The sequence below is a fragment of the Vulpes lagopus genome, chromosome 24 (assembly GCF_018345385.1).
Source record: "Vulpes lagopus strain Blue_001 chromosome 24, ASM1834538v1, whole genome shotgun sequence".
Lineage (NCBI taxonomy): Eukaryota > Metazoa > Chordata > Mammalia > Carnivora > Canidae > Vulpes > Vulpes lagopus.
This window is the reverse complement of record NC_054847.1, coordinates 40,514,555-40,532,089: the sequence shown is the minus strand read 5'-3', so window position 1 is coordinate 40,532,089 and position 17,535 is coordinate 40,514,555. Positions and strand designations below refer to the sequence as shown.

The 17,535-nt window shown below is 41.6% G+C and overlaps 1 protein-coding gene across 1 annotated transcript in view; it reads right to left on the bottom strand.

Moving 5' to 3' along the window:
* Positions 1-575: 575 nt before the first annotated feature.
* Positions 576-17,535, bottom strand: part of ONECUT2 (one cut homeobox 2) — a 62,357-nt gene continuing 45,397 nt past the window's right edge. The window contains exon 2 of the mRNA XM_041739651.1: positions 576-15,526. Within this exon, the coding sequence (XP_041595585.1) occupies positions 15,240-15,526 (287 nt within the window). The 3' untranslated portion in view covers positions 576-15,239. The remainder of the gene's footprint in view (positions 15,527-17,535) is intronic.

Genomic DNA, 17,535 nt, shown 5'->3' with positions numbered 1-17,535 from the left:
GCCTGTGTCTCTGCCTCTCTCTCTCTCTATCATAAATAAAAAAAATTAAAAAAAAATTTAAAAAAAATTTAGCAAGAGATTTAAAGGACTTCAGATATAACCTATCCTAACCTTAACTTTGTTGGAGGAATTGAAGCCCAGAGATTTTAAATGACTTGCCAAAAGCCATATAATTTATGGCAGAGCCTAAATTCCAAATGATGTTTCTGGCTCCAAATTTATTTGTTTTCATTCTTTCATACGGTGACAATACAGTGATCCCCTCTTTAACTCACCATAGGACCTCATATGGTATCTGTACAAGGACAGGGTTAGGATAGGTCATCTTTAATGTTTTAGTGGGTTAAGAATAAGGCAGTCGTTATAGGGTATCCCTAACCTTTTGTGGCTGATAACATGGTTGATAGATTTGTTGATTATAAAATGTGCCTCACTTCCTGTGAGAGGTCATGAAGTTGCAATCTTACTAAGCTGAGTAACTTTATTGTTCTTTATAAAACTGCAATGGGATGCAATAGGAGAAGGACGCTTAATCCATCCCATGAAAAGAGAAAAAGAAGCCAAGTGAGCCATGGTTAATGAATGAAAGCAGTTTATTTGACATTAATTGCAGAATTTACAGCACTACCATTTAATGATAGGAATAAAAATAGAAAGAATCCAGTGTAAGCAATGTTGTGGACAAAACATCAGGGTGGGAAATGAGCAAAATTGAAAAATGCAATTAACATTCAAAGAAATCTTCCAAAGGACTGGGAACTTATCAAGGGGTGAGCAGCCCCTTGATAATGGTGTGTGATCCTCATCCCCACCAGGATTTCAGGGCAGCCACTGAACATATACCCTGTTGACCATCCCTGGAAAATCTTTCAGCATAGTCTGACTTAGCATGTCTGAGATGGGGTGAAATCTGTGTTATAATATGCTTTGGAAATATAGCTCAGAGTGTAAAGAAAAATAAGAATGTAGATTAACTAGCATGTGAGTTTACTTTTTCAAAACAGAAGGGAGCACAAATTTTATGGGTGTGTTTTCCTGATTTTAAATATAAGAGGTGATATCAAAGGGATTGACTAAAAATAAAGTTTAAAATTTTCCTCTATGATTTTCTTGGAGATAATATTTGAAAAATCAAGGAAATAGAACAAGAGGTGTGCATGTGACTCTTTGATCTCTTGTCATCTTGGAATCTGGATAAGGACCTATGAAAGGTAGGGTTTCTACTACAAGGCTGAGTTTCTGGAAGAGCTGACCTAGAAGCCATGTGGTAGAGTAGGGGCTCTGAATGGGTACAGTGGGGGTTAACCGCTCTATAGCCATTTCCCAATGGGTTAGTCTCTTCTTTACATTTTAAAACTTTAAATAGAGCTGGGGCAAATTCTTCTCTCTTTTCCTCTTCTTCCTTTCCCTCGTCCTAGTCACCCTTGAAACTATAAGGCAACCAATAGATTGCAAGAAAGGATTCAAGCCCTACAGGCCAAGATGTGAAATTAAAAGGTGTTTTTAATACCCCAAAGCAACACCTTTGAGGTCAGGGCCTAAAGTAAGAGAAAAGCCAGGATTCACTCAATAATGAGAACAAAAACCCATGAAAAAAAATTTTAGAATTTGTTCTCACTCACTTTGGTGGAAGGAATAGGTTCTCTATTAAGAATTCATTGGCCAAGAAAGAACCTACTTTACTTGTACTAATAAAATGTTAATTTGTATAGAAATATTAGAATAGGAAAGATGAAAAAAATTGGCTAGGCTCTTTTCTCTGCAGTACAGGAAAACACCTTCTTGGAGAAAAGCAAAGGATGGAGAAGAGAACTAAGTGAAACGTTGGTCAATCCTAATCATCTTTGTCCATAAAACTGTTTGGCATCCTGGACTGAGGGGGAAAGGCCTGAACTGCTCTAGGATTGAGGGGAGGAAACAAGATCTGGTGGTTGGAGATATGGATTAAAAGAATAACCAGCACCAAGGTGTTGCCCACGTCATCTCAGTCCCTGCCTGCCTAACTTAGATGTTCTTTATCATTTTTTTTTAGTGTGAAGGTTGTCTTCCTGTTTCAGGAATTCCAATTTGGCAGATGTCTTACAATCTTGCATGGTTAAAAGCTTGCTGGCACCATTTAGACACAGAATGACATGGTAAGAAAGGAAATAAATTCTGCCTTCAAGGAAGTATCTGTTAATGGTATGACAACCGACTCAATAGCTAGTCTTCAAGTACTTCATCTTTCTTCTTAGGTAGCAGGTTCCCTGTCATAATCTGAAAAAAACTTTCCTAGAGAGCAAATTGACTCTTACACTAAAATTCCAAATTGAGTCAAAGCAAGGAAAATGGGGTGGGGATGGGGGAATCCCAAGTTCTTCTTTTCAGTAGGACTTTCAAGAAGAGATAAAATAGGCATTACTATGCCCTGTTCTTGGTTCACTCAACAGCTGTGGTTCAGCCTGTCTCCTATGAAAGATCAACAGCACGGGCAATGCACATGGTCCCCTCAGAGATGAGCAAGGCACAGAGAGGCAGTGGGGTCTCCTTTTCCCTCTAGTATCTTTCCAGATCCAAGAACTGGGAATAGCTAAAATACAAATTAGAAACAAGACGACAAGAAGAACCTACTCATACTTCTCTTTGTTTGCCAAATAACTGTCTACAAAGTTATAGATAAAACAGCTAAACCAGGATGCAGAGGAAGGTAAGGGGGATTCTGGTTTGAAAGAGCCCCACTGAATTGTGGGGACCTGGATGCTTTGCAGTAGACAAGATGGTAAAGCAAACCAGATGGTTCACCCATAGCCTTGGCTGGTAAAGCCCAGCTTGGGGAGAGATGAGTGCCTGGTGGGCCACTGAAGATTTGGGGTTGCTATGGTTTCTTCCTTGCTTTTCTGTAAGAATTGGGGTCTGCTTTCATGCTGGCATGTGCTCAAGGACAAGGGATCTCAGAGAAGTGCTGGGGTTGAGAGAGAGAGAGAGAGAGAGAGAGAGATTGAGAGAAAGGTTAGCAAGCTTGGTCCCAGCTCTCTTTAAAGTGACACTCATGGAGATCTCTTCCTAATGCCCAAATCTACCTTCTAGCCCATGACTTTAATTTCCCAGGCTAGGCCCACGTTCCCCCATGAGAGAAGTGAAATCCAGGCCAAGCTGAGGGAATTCCATAGTTCTGTGTCTCCAAGGAAAGGACATCCACTGGCACAAAGCATTGAGTAAAAACCCTTTAATAACAAAATAACATTCACGATGTAGCTACTTCAGTTGTCTGGAAAACTCAGCTTACACTTGATTCAACATATCACTTTCCACAAAGTTTTTTTTTTTTAAAAAAAGGACATAAAATGGCATAACGAAATATACCTTGCGTTTCATAAGACAAGTCTTCTTGGCAAATCTTAGTGAGCCAGACCCATGCATTGCTTGTCATAAAAAGGGCTGGGCACGCTCATGTCTCAGACACTCCTCTGTTTACTTTGGATGAAAATGCATGAACTTTGTAGATATTTCAGTATCTCCATCAAGAGGAATAGTTTGTGGGTTTGTGAGTGTGAGGAGAACTTCACTGAAACAAATGATCTATTTTGTTTATTGCGGAAGAACATACAAAGCTTTCTGGAAGATTGAACACTATTACAATCATTAACTGTCTTAACAGAAGCCAACTTAAAATTCTGGTATCCAATCCCATCTTTGGCAAATTAACCAGGGGAAAAAATTAAAAAGACTATATATTACAAAGCTCTCATTATCACAATATACTTTATAAGGCCAAATTAAAAAAAAATGTTTCCATTAATGAAAGCGCATTCCCCAAAATTCTCATTGACTGGCAATAGGAACGGTCTACTGGTCGGCAGTTTCTAATAATTTGCATAGCAGATTGCTGTTTTCCCACCACTGTTTCCCAAACTGCACTCTCCTATGCAGAGTAAAGTGTGCTTGGCAATTGGTTTGGCTTTACGTCAAGCATATTGGTTTGGGAAATCGGTATGAAACTTGAGAATGAGTTTCAGACCCCAAATGTAAGAAAGAGCAAGTTTGCCCAATCCACTGCAACTGTAAAATGCCTTTTGAGATATAGAGGCCTCAGGTAATTGGGGAGTTTAAACAAAGATGGTTTTCCAAAACTGGGTTTCTCCCCTCTAGGACAGGAGAAACATTGTCGGGCGGGAAACAGGGTCACGTCTGTCCCTTGAGAGGAAGAACCACGACATGACTGCGCAGGTGATGTTTTGGGGAATGGCCATCTATTTTTGCCCAAATCACTGGAACACTTGGTGGGGTTGTCCAGGAAAATGGACAAAAAAAAGCCCAGAATAATTACCGTTATTCACACCATTTGAGTTTCTATTGAGAATTGACCTGACCACAAAATATCAGAAAAAAACAAGTACAAAGTGGGCATTCCCAAGCAGAGATCTTGGAGAAGTTAGGGCTGGATGATTTCATATCTCCATTTAACACGGCCAGTTAGGTCTGAGGTCATGAACATAAAGCCAAAGTGACTCCTTTTCGAGGAAATTAAAAATGCAGAGTTGAGTTGTTTTTTTTTCAATGTTTGTTTCCAAACCCCTCTCAAATACAGTGATACTGCTGGTCAGTTATGAGGATCCCGATTTGTGGAATGCACGTTGGTAACTCAAACTTGGAATGACTTTTCTCCTAAAATTTGAATTCGATTCAATTGGACTTATTTTGAAATCTCAATAGATGTAAAGGTATTTTTTGAGGTGAGATATCTCCCAATAAAACCAATATTACCAATGTCTGAGGCTGAACTGTGTACATTTTCACAGTTTAATGTATACACAACTGTTCAACAACTGCTAACAAACGATCGGCACCCATGCATAAATAAAGTCCATTGAACCAAAGGGGAAGATCTAGTTCAAAATGAAAAATGTTGCTATTAAGACCACAATGCATCACACTGCTAAATTTTTAGCCTCATGCATAAAATTATAGCACTGATTGGCAGTTGCTAATTATAATACTACACTGTTAACACAGAACAATTAATTGTTCAGACCAAGTAGCACAAATGTAGAAAATAATTTTTTTCAACAGAGCAAATGAACACAGATTGTTTCTTCAGCAAAATATGAAACTGTAAACTTTGGGCTCATTCTGCAACTTTCCCCAATCCAGAATAAATAAAATCCAAAGGGGAAAAAAAAAAAGAACATACATTTTTTTTTTAAGCGCACCTTTTTGTCTATTACAAAAGCACAACCTAAAACGTATAAAGCTTTTTTTTCTTTTTTCTTTTTTTAAATCACAGTTACCAAAAGAAACAGTGAATAATTTATTACATACGCTATAATAACATTACTCTAAACACTATTATCTATGAGGTATATCTGAGAAAATTCGGTAAGGATTTGCGCGGTCTGCATTGCCAACATGCCCAGGTTCATATTAAAGCTTTGGAACCGTGAAAAACTAGAAAAGGGACAAGAATTGGGGGAGGCAGAAGGAGGAGACAGAGAGAAAGAACCTTTGGTATTAGTACAAATCTTGTTCTTTGCAGGGTTGCATTGCAAAGCACCACAGTACAATAAGCCCACCAATTTACTGTATGGAGGCCCAGTTGAAGCTGAGGTATTCACAGGAAGGATTAAAAAAAGCACAGAGAGGTCCAGACTGGCTAAATCGTTGCTTTGGTTCAAGCAAGGCACTCGTCCCGTGGTTATGTCACACTTTGCAAGTGAAGCATGAGGCTGGGAGGGGGCGGGGGGGGGGGGGGGTTGCTGAGGAGGAGACTGCCAATCGGGGATGTTTTCTGTGTTCAGGCTGCAATCACTCTCTCTGGGTTCCCTCTTGTGGGGGCTTGGTAGTGGGGAGGGTGGAGTTTGTTTTGCTTCTAGGGGAGCACTCTGTTGCCCAAACAGCAGATCTTCTTTCTTATGTCTCCCAGGTATTCTGAAAATTCTGTTTTTAATAGGAATTTGGGAAGAAAACCAAAGTCATTTGCTGTTTGGAAGGAAGGCCTTGCAAGTTTGCCTCGTATGGGGGGGGGGGGTAGATGGAGCTTGGAGCTTGTCTGAACAAGAGATAACTCACAGGTGTCTGTATGGGAAACTGCAAAGGGGTATGTGTCTCCTAGTCTTGTCAATCTGTCTTCTAAATTCCTCTACCAGCTAATCTTTTGATGCATGGGGTGGATGAGTTGACTGGTCTTTTCCCTTCTTAGTTTCTTTGTCGAATAGTCTCTTAAAAAGCTCAAAGATAACTACAGTATGTGAAGTAAAAAATACGAGTACTCAATAAAGAGCCATACAGACTAGAGGTGGATCTTTGTATATGTCTAAAACCCATCTGGTCAAAAGCTGAGAATGATTCATTGGCTAACATACAAATCACTCTGAGGAATGGATCTTCATAGTGATTTAATAATTTAATGGAATCAAAAGAAACTTACAGAGGACCAATTAATTTTATGAGTAAGAAGGGAAGAGAGAAGCAACTTTAACTAATCACTTCTGAAAGTGGTCTATCTATCTATTCCTCTGAAATTCTAGGGTTATCTTTCATTTACAATGAATAATCCCTAAGGATCCAAGGATGTAAGGCTTAAACTTCTCATATATACAGAGCTGGCCTAGAAACAAAGTATAAACACCCACACGTCAAGAGGAAAAAGATAAAAGCTGAACAGCTTCACTCTCACCTGTGCAGTGATCAAACTCCCTTTCTCTGATAAATATGACCTAAAAATATCCATAATAATGAAACTCCACAGACCAAGAATGGACTTTATCTTCTCACTGAATTAAACGTTTCTATATACAACACTTTGCAATGCACAGGTTCAAAAGTGGTCACACGGATCAATGCCTACTTCCAGGGCAAAAACCCCTCTATGAGCTTTAATATAAGTTTACGACTGGCCACCTTTGCAAGCAACTGATCTTATGTGACTTTATGCTGAGATGCTAACCAGAGGGCATTGAAATGCCTGTGGCTGCTTCTACAGAGTGAAAATGTTAAGTGACAAGCCCCAGACCCCACTCATTGCTAAAGGATTGCCCCCTTCCTCTCTGCCGACATATGGCCCATCTCATGCACAGGTAGCTCTGAGCAATGGGTACAGTGCTGGAGCAGAAGGCAGGAGGAGGCTTGTCTGGGCTTTGCCCCTAGACGGTTGGGTAACTATTTCACTCCTCTGAGCCTCTGGGGGTTGGACTAAATTTCTAAGGTCCCTTCCAGCTCTTTCGCTCAATGATTAGAATTTCTATGGTTCAGTTAATTAGAAATCTTTACTGTGATAGCTCCAAAGCGGGGACAGAGGTCACAGCTAAGACTGAAGGCCACTTCCAACCAGTCTTCTTCACCAATTTGGAATTGGAATTTAAGGAGTCCAATTACAGCAGCATCTGAACTTGCATCCTGAACATGTGCAGGGGACAGCGAACAAATGAGAGAAACACAGAAAATATCCCTTTCCAAATTAGCAGCCACCGTCACATAGATAATTATTTCTTTGGGGTATCTGAGCTGTGGCTGTACATACCATATGTCAGAGAGAATAGTTAAAATTATAAAAGAGCACAAGCAAAATGCAGACCGCACAGAGAAAGAAATCTTTGGTATCTTTGGTGTCATCAACACGATTAAAATTACAAATGGAAAAAGTCAGTGAGGTAGCCTTCTTTGGTTCTCACTAGAAATAGAAAGTTTTTCCTTTTTTTTTTCTTTTTTCTGCTTTTTTTTCCCTTTTTGTTTTGTTGTTTTACACACATACAGAGTTCATTCTTGGAAGCAGCTAGTGTAAGGGTTTCTCTCTTTTTGCTGTTATGATCTTTGAAAATTTATTTATTTTTTCCAGTTTCTGTAAAGAAGCCCCGAAATCCAGGCTGGTGAAGCAGGGTCTCGACATGTGTTTTCTGAACGCACAGGTTCGGGTTGAATAGTCATTGCTCGTCCACAAACTTTGCTCTGTTGTTCTGACAGCAAACAAACTGCAGTGCTCTCTATTGTTTTAAATAAAAAATATAAACTATACAGTGCACCTTTTGTAGATGCTGAATAAGTTAAATAAATAAGTTACGATAGGAAGGCTCTGAGGGCCCCAATAATTAAAAGGTGACATTTGCCTGGTACCAGGTGGGGCTGCAAACTTAAATTAAATAATTTAATAATCATTAAACTATTTTCAAAGTTAATTCGAGAAGGAAAAATACCTTGATTTTTTTTTTTTTTGGTAACGTGTACTTTTTCCCTGTCTGTAACAGATTTTCACTGCTTTATAAAGCAAACCATCTTTCAAGAGAATCCTAAAAGAAATCTTGCATCTCTGATGCACCATTGGTCTATATTTTGATAAATAAGCACGAGGAGTAAAATTAACCTAAGATGATGAACTAATTACCAAAATCCTATACATTTGTGTGCTAGAAACTAATTTAAATAAATTAATTACATTAATGGTACATAGCCTGTTGGGTCATAACCCAAAGAGACAAAGGGGGGAAAATGTTTCTTTTTGACGGTCTTCATTTTTTTTTTTTGATGGACAAAATGTATAGCCTCTTTCGATAGCTAAGTGAAAATAAAGCAGGAAATCATAACCTCTAAAACTTCCTCACGTTCATAAAGACCATTTCGATGTGACAAGCACAAAGAAAAAATCCCCACTTCCCCCTCTAGCTGGTGCAGCCCCCACGACACCACATCCCATTGTCTCAACCCTGGAAACCAGAGCCCACTTTTCTCCTATGACTTTGCACTTTGCTATTTTTTTTGTTTTTGTTTTTGTTTTTTTCCTTTTTTTTTCTTTTTTCTTTCTTGTCCTTTTCCAGGTCTTTGGATTTAGCTGTAGTCATGAGAGATCCAGAATAAAGCTATTCAACCGAAGTCATCAAGCATATGTGTCATTCTTACACAGATGATTAAACAATATCCAAGGTTTCTTGAAAGTTGAGTTTATCTTGGATGTGCCCAAATGAAAGTAATTCCAAGTGTACACCATGAAGATGCTGGGATACTTTTCTTTCCTGCACTTTAGTTTTCAATGTTATAATAAATAAAGCAATGCACATTGTAGAAGTCTCACATAGATGTTAAGTGATCATTTGAACTCATTTGTTGTAACAGATGACAGCATACATGTATGGAGATGTCTGTGCACAGTCTGGACACCCATAGGTAATGTGTGTTGCTATAAGGACAGCTATGAGAATACATGTCGAGAGATGTCTCTAAATCCATATACATCCACGCTGACAGACTGTTTAAGCTTTAGGCAAACTTATCTATCAAGGTTTATGCTCTGTGAAATGTCTGCTGCTGAAGATGGAGCAATGTGGAAGGCTTCCATGGAATGAACAGACCTGTAGCAATGTGTTTTTTTTTCCCCCTATACACATTTTCTCCACTAAAAAGGTCTTAGCAAGTTGATTCCAGTCAACCAAACTCAAAAACCTATAAGGACAGCTTGGGCTCTCACTTTAACCTGTCTCAGACTGTCAGAGTCCTTTTGGTATCTGAGAACAATGAGCATTTCAGGTCCCTGTGGGATTCATCTAATAGCCCAATAGGCCTCAATTATAGACTTTGTGTCTACCTATACATAAGGCCTTACATTAATCATTATTTTGGTATTTTATAACACATTCTGAGACTTTCTAAAACAAACCCCCCACCCCTCTCCCTCAGAAAGAAAGAAATAATGGGCAGAAAATGGGCATCGGGACAGCCATATTTAAAGCCAATATCATTAATTTATGAGACTTATACAACGAACAGCCCCCTCTTCCTTTAGTAAGGATTTGGGGGCCTTATTTGAAAACTATAATCTCCTGTTGTTTTAGAGGTGATTTGGTCTTAGCTAAATGTACAAAATTATTTAGCTATCCAGTCTTGCATGTGAATATTTGAAAGTTACAGGCACACCAGCTCTATCCCTTCTCTATCTACCATTTCTTACCCACTCTTCTGGTTAGGCTAACAAGTCCAACTACATAGCGTCAGCAGCAACAACAACAACAAAAATCATCTCTGATCTGTTAAGAATCATGGCAGTTACTTTCATAGGACTTGTGTTTGGGCTTTAGGGTCAACCTTCACCACATGTATCATCCCTTTTCCTCTGCTTTTTAATAGAGTCCATTATTCTTCAACAACACTGGGACTCAGGCTGTTCTTTTTATATTTTTAAAAATTCCTACTATACTACCTGCTGAAAATCAGAGTTCACTGCAGAGGTATATTGTCATGACACTTGGGTAATGGTAGTCAGACACTTCAATAATTCTACCAGCATTGTTTCAAAAGTGGGAAAGTTTCCCAGCCTATACCAGGTAGTAGTGATTTAAAAAAAAAAAAAAAAGTTCAACTTTAATTTATTGGCATTAAAAGGTGGGTGACCAGCACAGGTCAGATGAAATGACCGATCATCTAAAAGGCATTTATATTTGGCTTTCAAATATACTGTTTGAATTACAAAAATGCATATGTGTGTGTGTGTGTGTGTGTGTGTGTCGGATCTACCTTCCGAATTCTGGGTTCATTTTAGGCTGAAATGAAAATTAGCTTACATTTTCTAAGCCCACAGTAGCCAAGAGCCCATGGCAAAAGATGCAAAGCTGATGCTCTGACCTCTCCAGAGGAAGCGGCCTCCTGAGCACCTCATTCCTTTTCCTCCCCTTTAAGTGGTACAACCTACCATTTTACATTTTGGAAAAGCCTTTACGTATCAGGGTTGAGTTTTTATTGTTGTTGTTTTCCTTTAAAAAAGAACTAGACTGGCTCTTTTAAAAATTTTCCCAGGATGAAAGAATTATATCCCCAGTACCAAAATCACATTGCAAACAAAAGTGAAGCAAGCTTATTTCTCTACAGGAATAAAGAAAAGTTATTTTTTCCACTCAATAGCCTCTAGATTTCTGTTGCCTCAAGAATGTGAATTTTGGCTTAGACTGTCCCTTTACACTGTCCACTTTGTTGCTGATGGCTGAGGCATGCCTGGAATTTTTTTGGATTGAAGAAACAGATCCTCAAGTCTAACCAAGTCCAAATGGTTATTTTCTCTGAAATGATTAACTTAAGTTTTAAAAATGCTTGAGGAAACCCATTGGGTCAAATTTCATTACCTTTAAATTGGCAGGATCTTTTTTTTGCTTTCAGATTTTTCACAAATTGAAATTCTGTAGGGCTTAAAATTCTGATACATAAATATATGAATACACATGTGTACTCATAGATGTATGTAAATAATTTTCTAGAAGCAAGCACCTCTCTCTGGGATGACATTATCCAGTAAGAAACATTTGACAAACGTCCTTGGAGGGAAGTTCTTGCCCCTTTTGCATCATCACGTCCTCCTCGGGTCACCAGCAACACGGAGGGAGGGCGGAAGTGGCTACAACAGGTTTTAGCACTACGGAAATCTCAGGCCACAAAGGCAGCCTCTTTGGGTTTTGACATCTTCAGAGGGTGCCGGAACCCAAATGGTGAGATTAGCATGCCAAAGGATCGCTAACCAAACCAAGCAGGCTTGTTCCCTCAATCCAATCTCCAAAACACTGGCCCCAAGTCACAAGGATTTCATTTAGAAAGGGCTGAGCTGAAACTCCTTTTTATCAACCCATATGGAGCATTCCCCGGCTGAAACATGCTCTTTTTCTCAGTTGTCTGACAAAGAAGACATGGGGTATGAGCAAGAGACAAAAGGATACCAGGAAAAGTCCTGGAAAACGTCGCGATCAGATGGAGTACAAAAGCCACGGAGAGTCATATTCCTTCAAAGCTCTGTGACTGCTGCCCCTGCCAAGGGAGAGCCCCATGGTGGGCACAAGGGGGTGGTACTTCGGACGATGGGGCACTCAGGGGCAGGATGCTGGGATTCGCCCCAAACCCTGCTTTGTGTTTTCCCTCCAGGCTTGAGACAAGCCCCCGAGGAGTAAGTATCACTGCCTTACTCCAGTGCCCGCTGTGGTTGCACACAGGCTTGTCAGTACAGGTTGGTAACTGCCACCCTGAGGAAACCTGGTCAGCCCATCGCAACAGGAGTTGGGCTTCCCCTGTGAGAAGTCCCTTCGGTGGATCTGCTCACTGAGGGGATCTGGACACCCTGATAGGACGGGGTAGCTCCTGGAGAACACCTTCTGGACTGGCCTCATCTTCACAGCTAGTGGGAATGGACCACCGAGCCTCCCCAGCAGTTACAGAAGCACCCCACTGGCCCCAGCCCAGCTGGGGGCCCGGTCTCACGGACAGACCCCACTCGCTACCTTGACGGTGGCTGAGGCGTAGACTAGAGATGGCTCCAGATACAAATAAAAACTCCTTTGCACCATGGATCCATTTATCAACAGGCTAAATGTTGAAATGCTGGAGTTGGACTTTCAACCTTTTCAGGAACTTTCACAGAAATCTAAGTACTCCAAATCATCCACAGTGGAGAACGGACCCTGGGATGGCATGAGAAATGAGCAGAATTCGGAACTGAATGCTTAATAAATGAAGCACTTGACCAAAACAAGACATGGATTCGGACAGCAAGAATTTGGGGTTATCACCAATGTCAAGTTGAATCTATATATGTATTCATATATTATATATATATCTCTTTCTTTAGAAATGCAACTTTACAGCCGATTTTTAAAAAGCTAATAGAAAAGTAGAAACTGGCAATTATTTTTACATGTTTCCCCCCTCCCCCAAATGAAGCCGTTAGGATGTAGCAATCACATGAAAATGAGGCTGTTGATTCCTCTACAAACTCTTTGGTTCTGTGGTTCAGGAGAGGATGTGTCACCAAGACCTCTGACCCTGACCCTCACTCCCCTTCCCTCCCCTGATGCTGAGACTCTGAACATAGAAGGAACCAAGTCTAAGGGGTTAGCAAAGAACATTCAAGTGACATTATTCCCCAAACTCTGAGGAGTAGAGAGAACAGTTCAGTATCCCAACATCTTAAACTTGGAGTCCATGGAACCTTTTGAGAGATTCCATGTTGGGGTAGAAAGCCATAAAACAAAATTAAAGGGAAACAATAAAATCAAATCAATGACCCTTTCCTTTTGTTGCTCAGAAACAAAATTGATTACCTTCCCACAGATCAATGACGCTATTAGTATTTTAGCCAGACAAGAGGAGATAACGAATTGAAACAAAAGATGTGAGAAATCCTCATCTTTGGTATTGTAGCTGTTGAGGTTTCTGTTGCTCTGTTCCGTGTTCTTTTGAAAAACTGCATAGGCACAAATTAAAGACAATCTTCAACTTTAAGATTACCGCGTGAGTTGTCAAATGAAGCAGTAGCCGCCGAGGCTTTTCCTCATATCTATTCCTGTCTCAACCCTTTCTTTAAAATCTGCTTCCAAAAAATGTCCCAAGAGGTCTGTTTAAACACAGTGTGTCTCGCTGTTTTTTGTGGGTTTTTTTTGTTGTTGTTGTTTTGTTTTGTTGTTGGTTTTGATTTTGTGGGGTTTTTTTGTTTTTGTTTTCTGGCGTGCTTCCTTCTTGTTGGTGGTGATTTTCACGGATTTACGTATTTATTTATTCATTTTAATGGAACAGTTTTGTTTGTTGCAGAATTAGGTGCAGAAAAAGTTTCTTTGGTTTCGATTAAGTAATTCATAAAAAAGTCAGTCTCAAGTGTCTGTAAAGAATCATTGCAGCGTTTGGCTTGCTTCGAACCCCTCCCCCGTGGTGCCCACCTGGGGCCATTCACTGGTAAATATGCACATCGTGACCTTCGCAACCTCCCAGAGTCATGTGGGCGCTCTTCTGCGTGCTGTGGGAAGGTGACAGCCAGGAGCCAGGGCTGGCGTGGCAAAGCCACTCCCTGGGGTGGCTTGGCTAGCCCGTCTGCTCAGCCTGATGGTGAGCCAAATGCAAGAGCTGAATGCCATTCGGAGTTGCAGAGGTTTTCTGATTTCTAAAAGTAATCACAGTATTTTTAGGCTAGAAAATGGCAAGTAATAAATGTCTTTGGTTTGCAGTATTCTGCTTCTTTGGTGTGCTGTGTTTTCTCCAGATTTACTCAGCTGTTTTGCAAGGATGATTCGACAATGGAAGAGATTTGGGACCAGATGACCCTCATGAGTTACACGTATGGTGGTTTGAATTACTCCTTTTTTTTCCATGCTAGAAAACACTGAAAAACGTCCCTACCGATGGGATGGATGAGGAAACAACAGAAATCTGAACGAGTGAGAATGGATCATGTGGTAGTTACAATGCACAATAGGAGGAACCAGGTGACTAATAACCGAGGAGGATACATCAATGATCTAAAAAAATCTAGATCTTTTAAAATGCTGCATTTTCTCCATGTACCGTAACAGTTAAATTGGCCTCCTGAGTGTGCGTCTGCATTATGTACAAACAGAATTTGTAGCAAACTGCAAAATGTGCTTGAAGCCATATTCCCAACGATTCCCTAATGACTTCACAATCAGTGTCTTGAAAATCCAGATGTGGTGAATCCAGAACCTTCCTTACTTCTCTGTTTATCTACGTTGTGCTTGATACGTTGAGCTCAAGAGAACTGATTTTTTTTTTTTTGATGGATCCAAGACCACGTGAGATTTCCAGGAGGTAAGGAAAAGAAAATTGTAAACTGGATCAACTTAAAGCTTTCCAAACCATTCAATGGAATGATGCCTGAGTTGGAAAAACAGGTCCTTGGATTTTTTTTTTTTTAATTTCCGTATTTAAAAGTTGTGCTCAGTAATTATCATTCTGATTTTTTTTTTAATGTTATGGCTGTGAACTTTGGTGTACTGTGGTATGATGAGGCTAAGCACTTGGAAAGCAAATGAGGTCATTCTTGTTGCTAGAAGAATCTCTTATGGTAGCATCTTGGGAGCCCAAACTCAGAATCCTTACACAGGCCAAATTCCCACTGTGACAGGTGGGAACTCTGACTGCAACAGGGCCCAGAGTGGGACTGTTGACATCTGGCGAGATCCCGAGCTTGGCTGACACCACACTGGAATCACCTCGCTCCAGGAAGGCCTCATTTGGGTTTCTGGGATGCTCAGCATGCTGAGAGGACAATGTCCGGTTCAAAAAGATTAATTTTCAGCTTGCACTTGGACTCCATAGCCATTGAAAACAAAACAAAACAGAACACCTGGCCTATGATTACAGCTAGAATAGAAGTTTCTTTTTAAGAGAATTGTGCTTTCAAATCACCAGTGAAGGGCCCCAGCTAAGAATCCGGTGTCTTTTTTCCTTTGTGTTTTCTTTTGTGTCGGTTGTCCCCATCTGGAGGTGACCTGTGCCCAACCGCGAGAGTCCTCCCATCACGCTTTGGTACAAGTGCTGGAGGTGGATGAGGAGCCTCCTGTGCCCAGATCGTCCTGCCACTTCTCCAGGCTGCGGCGCCGGGCATTCATGAAGAAGTTGCTGACGGTCGTAAGCTCCAGGCCCAGCTGCTGGGAAATGGTGATCTGCATCTCTTTGGACGGGCGCTTGTTCTCCTTGAAGATGGCAAAGAGTGTTCGGCGTTGGAGGTCGGTGAACACCAGGCGGGATTTCTTCTGGGAATTGTTCCTGTCTTTGTTTGGTTCTTGCTCTTTGCGTTTGCACGCTTGAAGGGAAAGAGAAGAAGGAGCGAGTCAGTACAAGTGTGAGAACCAGCACCCGAGAAGGTGAGCCATTGAAAACATCGACAAAATCGTACAAGAGGATGTAAACCGTTAAACTTTATTGTGCCAATTGCCCAGCTGTCAATAACCAGCCTTCCCAGTTCATCTCTGGGTGATGGAAGGGACCGGTTAGTGGAGAAGAGAGGACGGTGAGAACAGCAAGGCTGCTCTGCGCAGTCTGGTCTTGGCCAGCCGCAGCCCCCTGCCTCCAGCACACCCTGAAAATTCTTCATCTCTGAAATCAGGCACCGTGAAGGGAGTGATGGCTCCAGGTCCCCCCGGGGGAGCCTGGGTGGGCAGCTCCTCTTTCATTTTCAGCTTTCTAGAAGTGTTTACAGCTTAGCTGAAATGACTTTCTGGAGCCCCCCATATTTTTAAGGTGCATGATCTTTTTTCAAAATCAAAGCTTCTTTCAAAAAAAATTGTTAACAGAACGAAAGGAGAAATGAGGGAATGATGGTATCATCCCAAATCCCCTTCTTCCAGACTTCTGAAAAATTAAGGAAAAACAAAACAAGGAGGGAAAGACTGGAAAAAAAAAAAAAGGTTGGTTTAGCCGATTCCAATTTGGATAGTTTGAAGTGAAGCCGGTACAAGAGGGCCGGGGCTGAGGGTGGGGGAAGCAGCCAAATCACGGAGGACACTAGTTTGGCATCACTCTCTCTGCCTCACCCTCCAAGTCCCCGGAAGGCAGGGTAGGTCTGTGTAACCCAATGGAATACTTGGGATGCCGACTGGTTCTGGTCTCAGAAGAGGCTCGTAAGGGTTAAGTAACACGGTGCATACAAATCAGGAACTTAAACATGAGAACACATGTTGGAGTCACTGGAAAGCAAACCCAGCTCACCCAGGGGTGTCGTGAGGCACCAGCAGAGCTATTCCGGGAAAGGCAAGGAGGGAACAGAGATGCTCTTGCCCGAGTCAAATCCTACTGGACGTCCCGGGCACAGGCTGGGAATCCCTTTGAACTGGACCGACACCCCCCAAATCGAGCAGTCTGGGTGCTGCCCGGATGTGTGCCCGCACTTCTCAAAACCCTGGTTTGCCAGTTTTGCTTCTCGGCCCCGGGGCAGGGCATGACCTTCTGCAGGGAGCATCTCGGGCAGGGGAGCTGCTACAGCTGGAGTATCGGGGATGTCCTTCAAACTGATGGGCCTCACAAGTTAACCTGAGGACCAGCATGCAGAGAGAAGATATTGTGGACACTGGCTGTCCCCCCACCTAACCGGCTGTCCTCTCTGGTGGGTGCTTTCTGCCATAAAGGGATCACTCCTGAAATACATGGGAAGGGATGACACTTCGCTTTGGCAAACACTTTCTTCCTGATTTTTCCTTCTCTCTTTTTAAACATAAAAGTAATCATATTATCCTTGAAAATTAAATATACACTCACACCCACACACACACTGATGAAAGCAATTTGTTTCCACCTTAAAACCGTAAAGCCCATTCACTTGGACGGTGGGACTTTCTCAGGGGAGGCGAGCTTCCCTGGCAACGGAGCTCAGATGGAAAGGCTGAGATATTCCACGCCTTTCACTCCTTATGGGCTTGGCCCAATAAAGGCCGTGTCCTTGCTCATCCCTGCGAGGATCTTCCAACTGTGTTGGATTCTGTATATTTACTATATGCCCTTATCTTCAGATTTACTCTCTTGTGCAATCTCCAGTCTTCCTTGACCGTGCTTCTCACCCTAGAGAAGGCAAAAGGGGGAACCCCTGAGTGGCTCAGTAGTTGAGCCTCTGCCTTGGGCTCAGGGCATGATCCCGGGGTCCCGGGATCGAGTCCTGCATTGGGCTCCCTGTGGGGAGCCTGCTTCTCCCTCTGCCTGTGTCTCTGCCTCTCTATCTCTCTGTATCTCTCATGAATAAATAAATAAAATATTAGAGAGAGAGAGAGAGAGAGAAGGCAAAGGATCCCTGGAGAACTCATTCAAATGCAGACTCCGGGG